Source organism: Ostrea edulis, chromosome 5 (genome assembly GCF_947568905.1).
Source record: "Ostrea edulis chromosome 5, xbOstEdul1.1, whole genome shotgun sequence".
NCBI lineage: Eukaryota > Metazoa > Mollusca > Bivalvia > Ostreida > Ostreidae > Ostrea > Ostrea edulis.
In genome coordinates, this window is record NC_079168.1 from 86,899,716 (window position 1) to 86,918,814 (window position 19,099).

Consider the following 19,099-nt stretch of genomic DNA (forward strand, 5'->3'; position numbering starts at 1 on the left):
ATAACACTCCCTGTCTGCTTCAACACCCCTGAAATCGATCGGCGCACGCTTTACCCATGAAACAGTAAAAGTAACTTCACGAAAACTGATTATCCCGGTCTTGGGAGGAGCTGGCATTATCACATATGCGATAACAAGTCCCTGTTGATTGTTGATGATACATGCAACCAGATACAATTCCTGAACAACAAAAGGAAAGCATTGTTAATATGTGACAATAAGAGCTCCTCCCACCTTGTTATCACATTATCACATGGGCAGTACTAACATCAGAATTACACAATAGAAACAAGACAGGGATAATCAGTTTTCGTGAAGTTACTTTTGCTATTTTCGCCGATCGAATGCGTTGAAGCAGACAGGAAGTGTTATGTAACAGATATACACATACTTGTGACCCTCCCCATCTCTCTCTCTCTCTTAAATTTCATAAAGAGTTTGCCAATGCAAGGCTTTAATCCCTTTCCTACTTTAACATTTGTGTTACACATGTTTTCTTAAAATATTTGTACAAATACTTGTACAAAATTAAATTCCTGAAAAATAATTTATGAAACCACAAATATGTGATTGATACTGACATTTTTGTGAAGTTTACTTTTACTATTTTACGGAAAAAGCGTATTGATATACACATGAAAGGTACAGATAACGAATAGTGATCAATCTCATAACTCCTACAAGCAATACAAAATAGATAGTTGGGCAAACACGGACCCCTGGACACACCAGAGGTAGGATCAGGTGCCGAGGAGGAGTAAGCATCCCCTGTCAACCGGTCACACCCGCCGTGAGCCCTTTATCCTGATCAGGTAGACGGAGTTATCCGGAGTCAAAATCAGTGTGCCAAGAACGGCTTAACAATCGGTATGAAACACACCACGTCAGACAGCATTTGACCCAATGATAGGTTGTATTGACGAACTAGATCGTTATAACGACCATAGAATTTACGAAATGCTGACTTTAATCGAGACTGTTCAAACCACTGTACCATCAACTTGTTTGTCAGTAGCTTACCTCGATTTAAAAACTGACTATACGTATCTTCCGACGATAGTATACTAGTATGTCAATATACCCTTAGATTGAATGTATGGTTCAATAAAGGTAAAATGAGAAGCTTTCGTAATATGTGACAAGTCGGTCATCTTCTAGCATCCTCGTAAAATTCATATTATCAAAGAGATGGGCGGTTCTTCTCTCACTCGTGCGCTCTGCGCACTCGCGACAGATGGACCGCCCATCTCTTTGATGATAGGAATATTACTCGGAGGCTAGAAGATAACCATTACTTGTCCCGGGATATTGACCGGAGATCTTCAAGAATGCGTCATACGGTGTTTCCGTGTATTTCAGACTGGATAAGTTTAGCACCTGGGTCTGTGTTTAAAAGCCACGCGGACCAACATAACTTCAATACACCTGTACAATGGACAAAGTGAAGGAACATATCATTGATAGCATTGAATTCCTTTGCTCTGGAGAAGCTCTTTGGGTATGTTACGAATTGAATTGAATTTTAGACTATGATATTAATGGATGCTTAAAAATGAAATCTGTTGATATTTCACACCCACCCAAATGTTGTATTACTCCCGATTTATAGTTTAAATATCAAATTAACTACTATGGTATATTTAGATAGATTAAAGAATTATATAAATTTGATCAATTTACACCGGGGGTATTTCATTTTTTAATGTTTTGTTTCTCTCTCTTTTTTTTTAACATTTACGTACATCTAACGAGCATTGGAAAACAATTATGGCTATTGAATAATCAATATGCTTTCTTAACAATTTTACATGTTCATTGACACCGTAATTTTTTAAGGACTCCAACCTTACATGGAACACAGCCACTCCAGATCTGACGTCATGCTTCCAGAAAACTATTTTACCCTGGGTCCCGTGCCTCTTCCTGTTGATTTTATCTCCCTTAAGACTGTTTTTGCTGCCGAAGGAACTCTCAAAACAACCCCATTCTGGGCTCAGCTCCGCTAAAAATGTAAGTAATGATTATGAATCTGATCTTTGTTAATTCACGGAATACGTTTGATAGAGAACAGGATATAAAGAAAAGAACATGTAATTGGAATTTCTTTGAGGTATGTTGTACAAAATCAATTAAAAATCAAGAAGTAACACCTGAATTCCATGACAGTGAAAACTGCACTTGACTCTTTGCTTTTCAGATTCTGTGTTATGTACTTATGTTCCTCTCGTTTCTGGAATGCTTGGAAACGGTGTATGTGAATTCTCTGAGCGATGCCTGGGGAACACCCGCCTTCTTCTCCTCACTACTGACTGGAATCACCATGGTAACGTCACAGTGATAAGCTGCTCGGTTCCTGTACATTTGTTACCACGAGTTTATACATATCTATAAAGTTACAGTATTCAAATTGTCTTCTTCATTTGTTTTAGATTATTGCAAACTATATCATGATAACTGAACGTCAACGAAAGATCCGCTCCTCTGGATTTTTACTAGGATACTGGTTTCTGATGTCAGTCAGCCTAATATTGATGCTTCAGTCCCATATCAGACGGCTTTTTAAGCAGGTATGAAAGCACATCATATACAGCACGATGATGAACTTGATAATTTTTCTCATTTGTAACAAATCTGAGTCGTACTGAAAGAAATCCCTAAATGAGAAGACTATTTCAGGAAATAACCAATGTGGATAACAGACTGTGTCTCCTGTCGCTTCAATCTCTCCTGTCTATTGGTCAACTGGTCCTGACAGGGCTATTTGTAGACAAATTTTCTGATGATAACGAAAAGTACCAGGTAATTTCTAAAAGAATTCGAATAACATATTGTCTTTTTAACAGTCGTAAAAATTTTCAGTTGAATAATCCGCAAACATTTTCTTATTTGCAGCAGAAACGATGTGCTGAAAAAAGTACAATTCTTTCAATACTGACGTTTTCGTGGGTCACTGGGTAATTACAGATTTGTATTAAATAGTGACAGCGGAAGGTTTTGTTTGAATATTAAAATGATCTATAAATTTTGTAATAAGCTCTCCCGTTTGTTGTGCAGTTTAATACGGGAAGCCTACAGGAGAACGCTGAAGGCCGAAGATATGGTAGAACTCCCAACAGAGATGAAATCAGAAACTGCTGTTCCGATATTTGAAAAGGCATGGCATGACGAAGTACAGAACCTAAAAAGGTTTGAATAAGAATATCTATTATCTGTATTGAATATTTGACATGATATTCTAGAATCCTGATCCCACCTCTGATATATCCAAGGTTCAGTGTTTGCCTAACTTTTAATTTTGTATTCTTTAAAGGAGCTATGAGTTTGATCACTGTTCGTTATCTCCCCCTTTTCATATTATATATCATCAGCACTGAATATTTTATATAATATATATGTAATATAGAATTGAATCCTTTACTTAATTATCATTGTTTAACTTTACAGCAAACATGAACGCAATAAAAACAAATCAGAGGAAAAAACCGGAGAAGCCAGTTTGGTCAAAGTGCTGTTTAAAGTCCATTCATACGAGATAATCTTTAATTTTCTGCAGCGAATTTTCCGTCACGTTCTGCAGTTTAGCGGACCTCTGCTATTCAAGTGAGTGCAACGTTTCATAAAAAGAAGCTTTTTTTTCGAAAAGGAATTGGCATACATTTAAAACCAATACAGCAGGATAGAGACGATAAATATGCTACTTGCAATATTTGTTTTTTTTTTTGTTTTTTTAGATATATAATTGATTTCGCGGAGGATAGAAATGATTTTCTCTGGCACGGAATCTTGTTCGCTTTTATCAAATTCTCAGTTGATGTCGTACAACTGTTGATGGCTAACTACGACGACAACATTTGTCATATGCTTGGAATCAAAATCAGAACGTCGGTATGTGGCGCCCTCTACAGAAAGGTACGTCACTAACTCTGCATATACATGTAGCAGGAATACTTCATGTCAAAACTCCTTCTTTATCAGTATAAAGATTTGGAAAATATCTGGCTGATGTTTCCTTTTGTAGATGACTAAACTTTCATACGAATCCAAAGAAAACAGCACCGTGGGAGAAATGGTGAATTTGATGGCTGATGACGCTATGAAGATCACTGATGCTCTGTTTGGATTACACTTCCTATGGATTGGGCCGTTTCAGTCATGCGTGGCACTATACTTCCTGTACCAGGAGTTGAAATCAGCTGCTCTTGTTGGATTTAGTCTGTTATTAATTTTCATTCCGATGAATGTGTTCATAGCAAAGAAGCATCACAAAATCAATGTAAGTCGTTATAGATACATTAAACATAATGCAAAATTCGATAGATCTTTAACTAAACCAAATCTTTTTACTATTGCAGAAAGAGGGGAAGGGTATTGAGGATGAAAGGATGAACGTCTTGAATGAAGTCTTCAACGGAATTAAGGTAATTCTCTCTCTCTCTCTCTCTCTCTCTCTCTCTCTCTCTCTCTCTCTCTTAAAATATGATGTACCTTTGTTAATGCTTAATGTCTGTGTTTCGTCATTTACAGGTATTGAAATTGTACGCTTGGGAACTATCATTTGAAGACAAAATTGGATCCATTCGATCCCAAGAACTGCGTGGGAAAATGAAGAGGAAATATTTCGATATATTTTCTTTCTGCCTCTGGGGGATATCGGAATTCCTGGTAAATGTATAATCAGTTTATGTGAAAATATTCTGATAAGCTGAGATTTATTATGTATCTGTACTACATGTAACAAAATGTATTGTTAATAGATACGTTTTCAAGTAGGGGATCTTATATACTCAGAGTTGGGTTTTGACGACAAATGCATACTAGCATCTTAGACGACAATAGTTCTTGATGTACTTTCTTTTGCAGATAACTTTCGTAATGTTTGCTATGTACCTGTGGTCTGATGAGAATAACTCCATGACAACAAAGACAATATTCTACACAATATCATTGCTTGGGATTCTTCAAGGGCCAATTCTACATATGCCAAACGCCATCACATCTCTTGTTGAGGTTTTAGTCTTTTAATTTATGCTCTCTTTCGCTTTGCTTAGCTGAACATAAAATATTTCCTGTTCTATCATCAAAATAAAATAAAACACAAAGATTTATTTAGGTGGCGACAATGTTAAATGCTAATTTCATTCACATATGTACAAAATAGCACGCAATTATTTCAATCCATTGGCAGGCAACCCGGAATGGAAGCTTCAATTTGCAATGCATGTCGTCTGAAGGGAAGCCAGAATTTCAGAACACTTACTTGAAAAATGTATCTGAAAAGAAAACTCATTTACAAAAATGAATACGGTTTCGAAAGAAACTTACTGGTCGTAGTTAAATTGTCGAATGATATTCAAGATTCGAACACGAATTTAAATACTGCGAATAATAAAGTAGTACCCGATAAAATTACAATGTAACAATACGTTCAATGAAGAATAGCAAACTGCTGACAGTACAAAATCATTCAGGTAGAACAATGAAAAAGCTGAATCAACGAATTCAAAACATAATGCAATTTTTATTTTATTTGAAAAACGAAAAGAAATATATCTACATTATCTTACATTGACATTTATGATACTTGATATAATGTATAACAAATATTTGGCACCTGTGTAGATATACTTATTAGACTATTTTGTACAATTTTATAGACATCCGTAGCTCTGAAGAGAATTCAAAAGTTTTTAAATAACGATGAAATTGATGAGATGGCTATTCAACATAATGAAAAGGCAGAGAAGGCGATTGTGATGAATAATGCATCCTTTGCTTGGAATAAATACAAAAATCCTATTTTGAAGAAGTAAGTTAATTAATTAAGGTACTAGTGTTTTGTTATAGAAATAATGAGCCAGTATTTCTAAAACGTATGAAATCACTTGGTATAAAAATGATTCTGTATGATGCAGTATCGACATGGACATTCCTGACGGAGGATTGGTGGCTGTGGTTGGAGCAGTGGGTGCCGGAAAATCGTCACTGTTGGCGGCCGCTGTTGGAGAAATGGAGAAGATCTCTGGGGATGTTTGTGTAAAGGCTTCTATGGCCTATGTAACTCAGCAAGCATGGATTCAAAATAATTCCCTGAAGGAAAATGTTTTGTTTGGAAAGGAAATGTGTGAACAGAATTACAGTAAAGTGTTAGACACATGCGCTCTACGACCTGATCTTGATATTCTTCCTGGAGGAGATGAAACTGAAATCGGCGAAAAGGTATAACTAAATGTTGTTCACTGTACATCATATCATAGGCGGTAGGAGATAGTTGCAGTAAAACATTGTTATATAGAAACTCCATGGACAGCGATAAAAAGTTAGTTTTCTTTGATGAGAGAATAAATAATACTTCACAATAAGTGTGCTTTCGTTACAAGCGTTTTCGTTTTGTGCGTCTTTTACAGTGTCTATGATCAGTATTGCTTGTAGGAGTTATGAGATTGATCACTGTTCCTTATCTTCACCTTGCATCAGTGTAACCGCTGTCTCGATGTAAATATTGATAAAATTCGTTATAGGTAAATGTTAATATTTATGAAAACGCGTGTTTTACAGGGAATCAACCTTAGTGGAGGTCAAAAACAAAGAGTTAGTTTGGCACGTGCAGTTTACCAGAATGCAGACATCTATCTACTAGATGACCCACTCAGCGCTGTGGATGCACATGTCGGAAGATATATATTTGAAAATGTGATTGGCAAAAGTGGACTCCTTCGAAACAAGGTAATACTACACTCTGTACCTGAAATAATTTCTTCAGTGATATGATGAATCACCAGGGTTGAACTCACGACTGCGGAACCAAATCTCCTAGCAGCATGTAACCAGCTCGCTAGACCGCTCGACCATCTAGGCAAGTATATATATATATATATATATATATATATATATATATATATATATATCTTATGGGAGATCAAACACCTTTTATGGACTGCAATGGGTACCAAAGTAGCTCCTAGTTATGCCACTTCCTTTATGGGATATTTAGAGGAAAGGATTTATCATACACTACCGGAAATATTTCATGCAGACTTTGGAAAATACATACGTGATAACTGGAAACGTTACTTAAATGATTGCTTCATTTTCTGGACGAACACCAATGAGGATTTACAAAGATTTCATTCAATTTTAAATAATTTACATGAATCAATCCAATTCACAGTGGAAACGAGCACTAAGAATCTACCATTTCTGGATTTATTGATCATAAAAGTGGGCAATGACATTATACCCGATTTATACAGCGAAGAAACGGACACTCATCAAAATCTAAAATTTAGATCGTGTCACCCGTCACACACTAAACTTAAAATCCACCTATGACGTCATTCTTTTGTTCGAACACTCCATTATTTTTCAGGAATGGAGTTTTCGGAAAGTAGGTCAACCTTTATACAAGTAGATATAAATACATGCAACAAAAGAATGAAAAACGTAAGACATGATTAAAATGCACAAAGTTTAGTTTTTATTAATGGATTTTAAGTGGGTCAATGTACTCGTATCACTCCATTCCTTAAAAGCAGTGGACCTCGGCCCCTTCGGGGCCTCGGTCCATTACTTTTAAGGAATGGAGCGATACTCGTACATTAACCCTTACGTAATATTCCATACAACGTATATGCACCATCATTCCAAATTCAACGTTACGTAAAACCGATTGGATGAATTAAAGATACATTTGATTCAACAGCATTACCCAGAAAACCTTATTCATGCTTCAATAGAACAAGCAGAAAAAATACCTATTTCAGAACTTCTGAAAACCTGCCAAAAGGATACCAATAAAAACAACAATGTGTCTTTCGTCGACACATTCATCTCAAATTATTAACAGCCGACGTCAGGCACCATGTCTAAAAAAGCTCCTAACTAGAGCCAATTTCTCGCTGAATAAGGTCAAATGCGTTAACAAATGTGGTGAACCACGCTGCGGGACGTGCGAATACACAGAAGAGGGTAATTCCGTAACTTTAAAATCCATAAAGATTTGAAAGACAATGCCATCATGAACTGCAAATCTGAGAAGCTTATTTACTGCGCCACTTTCCCAACTTGCCCAGAGAACTACGTAGGACAAATAAACAAATTTAATGCGCGAGTGAGGGTGCATCAACAACAAATTAAAGATCGCCCCATGTAGTGAACATTTTGCGGAATGCGGGGGTGGTTAATTTAAAGTATTTCCGTTCCTTCAAATGTAGACTGAAAATGAAACAACTCGCAAAGCCAAAGAGAATTATTTTATTAAACTTTTCAATCCAAGCCTTAATAGAAAATAATTATTTGAACAAATGAATTACTGTAACAATTTAACATAATATTTATAGAAAATATGTAGGAATTATAGACAATTACCAAACGCTACCGGTTATCGTTATTATGATGTCATAAAGGACTCGTTTATTTGATGTCATAACAAAAACGTTGCTATATTTGAACTGCCTGATGAACCATATAGGCATGGAGAAAGCGCTAGAAGTAAATTATTGTTTTTTATGGAATGTGTCATTCTGATTTTCAATACTTATTTACAAATGTACTGAATCAACTTCTAATATATATATATTATTCAATAAAAAAGGAGGAATATATACAGTTCCAAAATATATTTAAATCATATATTTAAACATATTTTGGAACTGTATATTTTCCTGCTTTTTTATTGAATTATTTTGACTGTGTGATATCAACTCTTTCAATTTGGATTATATATATATATATATATATATATATATATATATATATATATATATATATTCTTTTTTAATGTCACAATCGACCTTGTTTACATTGTTTATAATAATAATAATAATAAAGCCTTTATTTATCCAGGATTACATATTTAGCGATAACGCTAGTTTTCAATATGGTCCTGCATATAACATACATACAGACAGATATTAGTAAAATAAACACAGATTAAAAGAAGTAGAATACATATAAACTTAAGAAATAATTATGAATGTAAGATAAATAGGAACAAAATGAAGCTTAAAAAGTATGGTGATAATCTCTAAGATATTTTCTCTTAAAACACGCAACACTTGTTGAGTTTCTTATATTTTGACTCAAGGCATTCCACACTGTGCTCCCTGAAATGCTGAAAGATCTTCTATAATATTCTGTTTTTGCCCTGGGTATATACAATATATTTGAATAAGAATTTCTAGTTTGCCTCTGACTGACTTCTGATACATATTTAAAAACATTTAAATAATCTGGCATTGAACTATGTAAAACTTTATACACTAAAATGACTTTTCTATAGACAAAGTAATCTGATAGAGGCAACTAGTTAAGTTCTGTAAACATGACATTAGATGGTGTTTCAAAATTTCTGATGTTAAGAATTACCCTTGCAGCTCGTTTTTGCAATATAAAAAGCTTATTCACATTTTCAGCATTTCTTGGATTGCTCCATATAGTACAACAATATGTAAAATGTGGAAAAATCATAGTATAAAAAATCTTCAGCAGCGCATCGTTTGACATAAAATATCTTATTCTTCTTAAAATGCCAATTCTCTTGGAAATCTTGTTCATAAGTGATTCTATATGACTTTTCTAGGACAAAGTTTCATCAATAATAATACCAAGTAATTTTGACTCCTGAACACATTCTATGACATGGTTATTTATCACTAAATTTAATTTTCGATACTTTGATAATTTTTGTGCCGATCCAATAAGCATACATTGAGTTTTAGACAGGTTTAAGCTTAATTTATTTTCCTTATTCCACATTATACTGCGCTGAAGATCTTCACACATCTTTGACTCAATATTTTCCACTGACTTATCTGTTACATCTTGTGAAGTATCATTTGCATACATATTTACATGAGAATGTTTCAGTGCTTGTGGATAGTCATTAATATACAGGATAAAAAACAATGGCCCTAAAATAGAGCCTTGCGGAACTCCAATGGTTACATTTTTTTCATCCGATAAATTGCCTTTCCAAATAACTCTCTGTGTACGATTTGTTAGATATGATTTAAACCATTCAAAAGTATCACTGCATATGGCAAATGACTTGAGTTTGTGTAATAAAACCTTGTGATTGACAGTGTCAAATGCTTTCCGTAAGTCTATAAAAAGTACACCAGTAAGTTTACCTTCATCAATATATTTAAGCCATCTATCTACTAGAGAAATAAGAGTACTTTCACATGAGTGTTTTGGCCTAAAACCAGACTGACAATCTGTAATTAGAGAATTTACTGACAAATACTCATAAAATGAATTAAAAACATGCCTTTCTAAAATTTTGCTAACACAGGGTAAAATGGATACAGGCCGATAATTATTGACTAGACATTCATCCCCTGATTTAAAAAGTGGTACAACTCGTGCCTTTTCCCAGTCATTTGCACAAGTACATGAAGATATAGAATAGTTGAAAATATATGCAAGAATATCACATACACTGTTTCATGAACGTTTTAGAAGTTTGACAGAGATACCATCCAAACCTGTTGCCTTTGATGCAGACATACATTTTATCTCATTTTCAATAATTTCTGCAGTTATACCTGGTATTGTATAAGAATTTTTAGGTATTTGTTCTTCAACTGTAGGTAAAGTGTCATCAAAATGTTTTCCTAGCTCATGACCAATGTTACAAAAGTAATTATTAAAACATTCGACGATATCCTTTATATCTTTAAAAATTACGTTATTATTATAATAACATCATTATTAATGGAACTGGTTTACATTGTTTAACGTCATAATGGAACTTGTTTACATTGTTTAAAAATCTACTTACGAGCCCGTAGGGCGAAAGCGCTATAGATAAAATTTGAGTATTGGATTTTATTTTTTGACTTATATATGAGTTTTTGTAAGTACATGAATATTTTTACTGAATGAATTTTGACATTGTCATTTTGGTTGTTTTTTAATAGACTCGTGTCCTTGTAACACACGCCATAAGCTTTCTTCCAAATATGGACAAGATCATCAGCATGGTTGATGGAGAAATATCGGAAGTTGGGACTTACACCGAATTAATGGAAAATAATGGCGGCTTTGCAAAATTTATACGAAACAATTTGCTAGAGGAGTCAAGCTCAGACGAGGAATCAACCGAGGAAAGACACAAATCTCCAGTCAGACAACTTTCAGCAATCAGTAACTCAAAGGTAGAAGGAAATGCAAAAGCTGAAAATAAATGTAAAGACTCCAAATTTATTGAAGAAGAGGCAGTGGAGACTGGTCATGTAAGCAAAAAAGGAATTGGCTTTAAAGAGTTTCACATTTTGTTTTGTTCTTTCATCTTGAAATGAGTGCGGTATTAATCAGGTATATATCCCATTTATAGGTCAAATGGTCTGTGTACACCACTTATTTGAAGGCCGCTGGACCAATTCTTTTGCTTTCGTGTTTCTTCTGTTTTGCCGAACTGACCATCTCTCATTACAATCAATATCGGCTCAGCGAATGGAACAATGACAACACAGATAACTGTACATCATCAAATGTATCAACAAGTCTACAACACTCGAGAGAAAGACACAGACTAACTGTATATGGCTCAGTAGGTCTAATAAGAAGTAAGTCGAGTCCTTTCTAAGAAAGTCATCATCGAAAAGACTAATGAATATTTTTTCTTTAAATCTGACCGTTCGGTGCTTTCAGTGGTTTTTTCATTATTTTCGTTTACAGCTCTCTTCGACCTAACCATACAATTCTTAACAGCTTATATTGCCATTACATCAGCACGGAAACTTCATCAAAATGCTTTGTCTAGTGTGATGAGAGCGCCATTAAACTTCTTTGATACGACTCCAATTGGCAGGATTATCAATCGTTTTTCAAAAGACATGGGAATGTTAGATGGGCAACTTCCCTGGATAACACAGTCATTCATGCAATGTTTTCCTCATCTGATATTTACAGTCGGCATTATTACTCTGGGAACCCCGAACATTCTATTCTTTGTGATACCATTGTGCATCGTTTACTTTTTCGTACAGGTAATGCATATATACATGTACTCTTGATTCTAGAAATGAAAAATTGAAGAATTAAAAACAGATCTAACACATTGTGATTTATCGTGAAAAGTATAGTACATGTAGTTATATTTACTATTTTTAATGTAACAAACATACGTGGTTTGAGTCAATTCAATATTTACTTGCGAAAGTGTGATAATGAAAAAAGTGTACAGGTGAGATTTTGGTGTGTGATTGAATTTGAATGATGAATTCCACTGTATTTTATATCAAATGTTTAGATATGTATTCTATTAATCATGTATAAGAATCCCCATAAATTATATACATAACACGCACGCACGCACGCACGCACGCACGCACGCACGCACGCACGCACGCACACACACACACACACACACACACACACACACACACACACACACACACACACACACACACACACACACACACACTTTTTTGTTCACAATTTGCATTATAAACCCAGATAAAAAGTAGTAAAACTATGAAGTAGTACCAGAAAAAAAACCTTAACCTGTTTTGTTTCAGAGAATTTTCACCGCCACAGCGACTCAGACAAAGAGGATATTCAGCGCTCTTAGATCACCTCAATACTCACACTTCAGTGAGTCCATACACGGTGTCACCACAATTCGTGCCTTCAACAAAACTTCAGAGTTCGCCATGGAATCTGATCGTAGACGGGAAGCCTATATTAAAGCCGAAGTTACAAACACTATGTGTTACAGGTATAGCAGACTCGATTTCGATACGTTTTATAAAGTTAACAATGAGAATCCTGTAATCCACAAGTTAACAATGAGAATCCTGTAATCTACAAGTTAACAATGAGAATCCTGTAATCCACAAGTTAACAATTAGAATCCTGGAATCCACAAGTTAACAATGAGAATCCTGTAATCCACAAATTCATAATGAGAATCCTGTAATCCACAAGTTAACAATGAGAATCCTGTAATCCACAAGTTAACAATGAGAATCCTGTAATCCACAAGCTAACAATGAGAATCCTGTAATCCATAAGTTCACAATGAGAATCCTGTAATCCACAAATTAACAATGAGAATCCTGTAATCCACAAGTTAACAATGAGAATCCTGTAATCCACAAGTTAACAATGAGAATCCTGTAATCCACAAGCTAACAATGAGAATCCTGTAATCCACAAGTTAACAATGAGAATCCTGTAATCCACAAGTTAACAATGAGAATCCTGTAATCCACAAGTTAACAATGAGAATCCTGTAATCCACAAGCTGACAATGAGAATCCTTTAATCAAAAATCTAACAATGAGAATCCTGTAATCCACAAGTTAACAATAAGATTCCTGTAGTCCACAAGCTAACAATGAGAATCCTCTAATCCACAAGCTAACAATGGGAATCCTATAATCCACAAGTTAATAATGATAATCCTGTAATCCACAAATTAACAATGAGAATCCTGTAATCTACAAGCTAATAATGAGAATCCTATAATCTAAGAGATAACAACGAAAATCCTAACAGTGAGAATCCTGTAATCCTCAACCTAACAATGAGATTTCTAACAATGATATTCCTCTAATCCACAAGTTAACAATGAGAATCCTGTAATCCACAAACTAACAATGAGAACCCTGTAATCCAAAAGTTAACAATCAGATTCCTGTAATCCACAAATTAACAATGAGAATCTTGTAATCCACAAGCTAACAATGAGAATCCTATAATTCACAAGCTAACAATGAGAATCCTGTAATCCACAAGCTAACAATGAGAATCCTGTAATCCACAAGTTAACAATGAGAATCCTGTAATCTACAAGCTAATAATGAGAATCCTATAATCCAAGGGCTAGCAATGAAAATCCTAACAGTCAAAATCCTGTAATCCTCAACCTAACACTGAGATTCCTAACAATGATATTCCTTTAATCCACAAGTTAACAATGAGAATCCTGTAATCCACAAGTTAACAATGAGATTCTTGTAATCCACAAATTAACAATGATAATCCTGTAATCCGCAAACTAACAATGAGAATCCTGTAATAAACAAGTTAACAATGAGAGTCCTGTCATCCACAAGTTAACAATGAGAATCCTGTAATCCACAAGTTAACAATGAGAATCCTGTAATCTATAAGCTAACAATGAGAATCCTGTAATCCACAAGCTAACAATGAAAATCCTGTAATCCACAAGTTAACAATGAGAATCCTGTAATCCACAAGTTAACAATGAGAATCCTGTAACCCACAAGTTAACAATGAGAATCTTGTAATCCACAAGTTAACAATGAGAATCCTGTAATCCACAAGTTAACAATCAGAGTCCTGTAATCCATAAGTTAACAATGAGAATCCTGTAATCTACAAGTTAACAATGAGGATCCTGTAATCCACAAGTTAACAATGAGAATCCTGTAATCCACAAGTTAACAATGAGAATCCTGTAATCCACAAGTTAACAATGACAATTCTGTAATCCGCACGTTAACAATGAGAATCCTGTAATCCACAAGTTAACATTGAGAGTCCTGTCATCCACAAGTTAACAATGAGATTCTTGTAATCCACAAATTAACAATGAGGATCCTGTAATCCACAAACTAACAATAAGAATCCTGTAATCCACAAGTTAAAAATGAGAGTCCTGTCATCCACAAGTTAACAATGAGAATCCTGTAATCCACAAGTTAACAATGAGAATCCTTTAATCCATAAGCTAACAATGAGAATCCTGTAATCCACAAGCTAACAATGAAAATCCTGTAATCCACAAGGTAACAATGAGAATCCCGTAATCTACAAGCTAATAATGAGAATTCTATAACCCACAAGTTAACAATGAAAACCCTAACAGTCAGAATCCTGTAATCCTCAACCTAACAATGAGATTCCTAACAATGATATTCCTGTTATCCACAAGTTAACAATGAGAATCCTGTAATCCACAAGTTAACAATGAGAATTCTGTAATCCACAAGTTAAGAATGAGAATCCTATAACCCACAAGCTAACAATGAAAATCCTAACAATGAGCATCCTGTAATCCTCAAGGTAACAATGAAAATCCTGTAATCCCCACGTTAACAATGAATACCCTAACAATGAGAATCCTGTACTCCACAAGCATTCAATGAGAATTCTGTAATCCACAAATTAACAATGAAAATCCTAACAATGAAAATCATTTGATTTATAAGCTAACAATGAGAATCCTGTAATCCCCAAGCTAACAATGATAATTCTGTCATCCACAATCTAACAATGAGAATCCTGTAATCCACAAGTTAACAATGAGAATCCTGTAATCCAGAAGTTAACATTGAGAATTCTGTAATCCATATTTGATAAATAAATATCTAATTTGCGTTCAATGTATAAACATTGTATTATTGATATATTTTCAGATGGTTGGGGATTCGTTTAGAGTTTCTAGGAAATATTTTGGTGTTTATTGCATGCATTCTGGCTTCTTGTCGCAGAGATGTACTGTCGAGCGGGATTATTGCTCTTGTTATGACTTACTCTGGTCGTGTGAGTAACATGAGTATATTTTAAAGATTAAATCAATGACTTTGCTTAGTTTTAAAATAGTCAAAATAAAATGAAATACTTATCAATTATAATATGCATTGATTAAAGATATTTGTTTCCATACATTAAGATGTGTTTTGTATTATTGCTATACATATTGAATTTGTTTTCAGATAACAGGGATACTTAATTGGATTGTTCACGTATTCACTGAAATGGATACAAGCATTGTATCTGTGGAGCGGATCCAAGAATATATTAATATAAAACCAGAGGCAGCGTGGAGGATCAAAGAAACTAAACCTGCTCCAGAATGGCCTCATGAAGGTCACATAAAATTTTCCAATTTTAGTCTGAGATATCGTGAAGGCCTGGACTTGGTTTTGAAAGGAATTGACTGTGAGATTTTCTCTGGAGAAAAGGTACATGTATATGCAAATAAGACCATTTTCTATTTTTTGTAAATTTTGATTCGCATCCTTGTGAAGGTTTTCATCTCCATTTATACATTTTTACTCAGATCGGAATAGTTGGCCGTACTGGTGCTGGAAAATCATCATTAACTCTTGGTTTATTCCGAATTCTTGAAAAAGCTGAAGGCAGTATAACTATTGATGACATTGACATATCTACCATTGGTTTACACGACCTTCGTTCAAAACTCACAGTCATTCCTCAGGTAAATACTTGAACAATACAAAACTCAGTCATTCCTCAGGTAAATACTTGAACAATACAAAAATCACATTTATACCTCAACAATGTCAAATATCACAATATTCTATTTCAAACACTTTATATCCGTATTCATTTGAACCATAGCAAGCATTTCATTCACCAGTATCCTGATTGATTATTTGGGGTATATTCTAGGATCCCATTCTCTTCTCCGGCACAATACGAATGAATCTGGATCCTTTCAATTCACATACTGATAAAGAATTGTGGGAAGTTTTGGAACTTGCTCATCTAAAGAAATATGTAGATTCCTTAGAATATGGTCTTCAACATGAATGCACAGAAGGTGGTGAAAATTTAAGGTAAGGGGAGGGGGTAGTTTTAGACAAGTTACTGTCCTTAGTTATACTATTCAAATGAATGGGGTTCCTACAGTGCCTTGTTTTCCAAAGATAAATCTTAATCTACATGCACGTATATTTTCAGTGTTGGACAGAGGCAGTTGGTGTGTCTTGCGCGCGCTCTGTTAAGAAAGACTAAGGTGTTGGTGTTGGATGAAGCTACAGCGGCCATTGACCTAGAAACGGACAAATTGATACAGAACACAATCCGACGCGAGTTCGCGGACTGTACCATCTTAACCATAGCACACAGACTCAACACCATCATGGACTACTCCAGGTATCTTATAAATAACATAATGATTCATGATATTCCATAATGAACTGGAAATTAAAACATGATGCAATAGAAGTGGAAACCATATTCATACGATTCTAAATTTTACGGTAGGACACTCAGAACGGGATGCTTTCAAAATTAGGAAAATACTCCCAAAGGAAGACATTATAGTCTAATCCGGATATATCAAAATTCAGAAGACTGAGCAGAATCTTTCATTATTTCCAAAGTTCAATATAACCGACGGTGAACTACAAAAGTATATAAATAACAACACGGATGATTTATTTTAAATTCAAGATAACACATGGTTAAATATAAGCGACTTTAATATAAGTGAAGTAACCTACAAATGTATTGTGATTTAATATTTCTTTGACGTAACTGTTGGGCATTATAAGATGTACTCTTATATATAATGTGCTTTAATTCAATCGAACGCACACATTCGTATTTATTGTAGATTATAATTAGTGAGGTTAATGGATATATTGATATAAGAAAGTGATCTGTTTTCTCCCCTTAGGATTTTGGTACTGGATAAAGGCGAGATAAAAGAATTTGCTACTCCTGATGAGCTACTTAAAGATGAAGAAAGTATATTTTACAAGATGGCCAAAGACGCTAACTTAGTGTAGCCAAACTAAGGACATGGACATCCCTATCGTGGATCTAATAGACATAAACATTTTGACAACTTCTTGGTGCCAGAATACCCTTTTTGTTCATTGTATATCTATATTCCAATGGTTCTTTACTGCTTTATTTCAGTGTTCATTTGTATTGACTCGATCTCGAGAAAGAAAATGTAACTTAATTTGCATATTCATTAGCAGATTAGTTATAATTCTATAGTCGTTATAACAATCTAGTTTGCCAATACTACCTATCATTGGGTCAAATGTTATCTGACGTGTTTCATACCGATTGTTAGACCGTTCTTGGCATACACTGATTTTGATTACGGATAATTCCGTTTACCTGATCAAAAGATAGGGTTCACGGCTGGTGTGACCGGTCGAGTGCAGGGGATTCGTACTCCTCCTATGCACCTGATCCCACCTGTTGTGTACAGGGGTCCGTGTTTGCCTAACTATCTATTTTGTATTGCTTATAGTAGTTTTGAGATTGATCACTGTTCGTTATCTTCACCTTTCATAGAAATAGTCTTATTTTAGTTTCATCCACGTAAAACTACGTGAAGAAAATTCTTGTAAAAGGCACTTCAGCAAATACTTACTGTGAAGAGTCCAACTCGTAGATGCGAGGTTATCGAGTGGCAATCAAAAGGCATTGGACAGTGTTGTTGGTTTTCTTCAACAAAAACAATTCCATTTGTGTAATTTTTGAACACCCGTTTGTGGCGGTATGTGTAGCATTATAAATCACAGCACTAATATTTGGAATTTTCGTGAATCCAACTCCCTGCATCATTATACCCCGGAGTAAATACAACTTGATAAAACCTTAGTTACATGTACATGTACATTATAGTGGGATTATATTACAGATTCTAACTAATATTGTACCCAACATGAATTTCTAGATGCTTGAAAACTAGCTTCTAATTCCTTGATAGAGGAAAACTTGAATCACGTAATATACACGTAAAAATCAACATTATCCAATGAAATGTTAGACCTACGTGTAATTAGTAACATTTGAAAACAGAATTATGACGTCAGACGTACAGAGAAAGTTTTGTACTCTCTTTATACACTTTCTCCAGTGTCATTTAGAGGTCAAACGCATTAATGGGAAGAATGGATATGGGTTACCGTACCTATACTGGATTACTAAACTTACAAATGCATGTATATATATGTTGCTACCAATGTGTTCTACAAAGCCCCTACCTTTGCTTCTCATGAAAATATTAGCAGCTGTGATGGAGAAATTTCCAATGTATTGTGCCACAACGTATGACAGAAGTGTGTAAATCAAGCGATCTAGTTTTTCAATACAACCTGCCATTAGGTCAAACTGACGCGTTTCATGTCAATCGTTATATTCAGGCCGTTCTTTACACAATGGTTTTGACTACAGACTGTTCCGTTTATCTGATCAAGATATTGGGCTTACGGCGTGTGTGACCGGTCGACAGAGGGTGCTTACTCCTCCTTGACATGACTCCATGTCTTATATATCTAGGGGTCCTTGTTTACCCTGCTTTTGATTTTGTATTCCTTAGAGGAATTGCAATATTGATTACTGTTCGCTATCT

The 19,099-nt window shown here is 34.8% G+C and overlaps 1 protein-coding gene across 1 annotated transcript; it reads left to right on the forward strand.

Moving 5' to 3' along the window:
• Positions 1-1,249: 1,249 nt before the first annotated feature.
• LOC125650789 (multidrug resistance-associated protein 1-like) lies at positions 1,250-17,587 on the forward strand. Its single transcript, XM_048879310.2, has 26 exons — positions 1,250-1,498; positions 1,837-2,010; positions 2,198-2,323; positions 2,430-2,567; positions 2,677-2,799; positions 2,893-2,954; positions 3,055-3,186; positions 3,445-3,600; positions 3,732-3,909; positions 4,019-4,273; positions 4,353-4,418; positions 4,525-4,662; positions 4,861-5,007; positions 5,655-5,806; positions 5,913-6,216; positions 6,556-6,723; positions 10,920-11,234; positions 11,336-11,567; positions 11,680-11,990; positions 12,522-12,721; positions 15,390-15,516; positions 15,690-15,938; positions 16,037-16,195; positions 16,390-16,556; positions 16,681-16,875; positions 17,402-17,587. Exons 1-26 carry the CDS (start codon positions 1,433-1,435, stop codon positions 17,511-17,513), a joined length of 4,452 nt encoding a protein of 1,483 aa, XP_048735267.2. The 5' UTR covers positions 1,250-1,432; the 3' UTR covers positions 17,514-17,587.
• Positions 17,588-19,099: the final 1,512 nt, after the last annotated feature.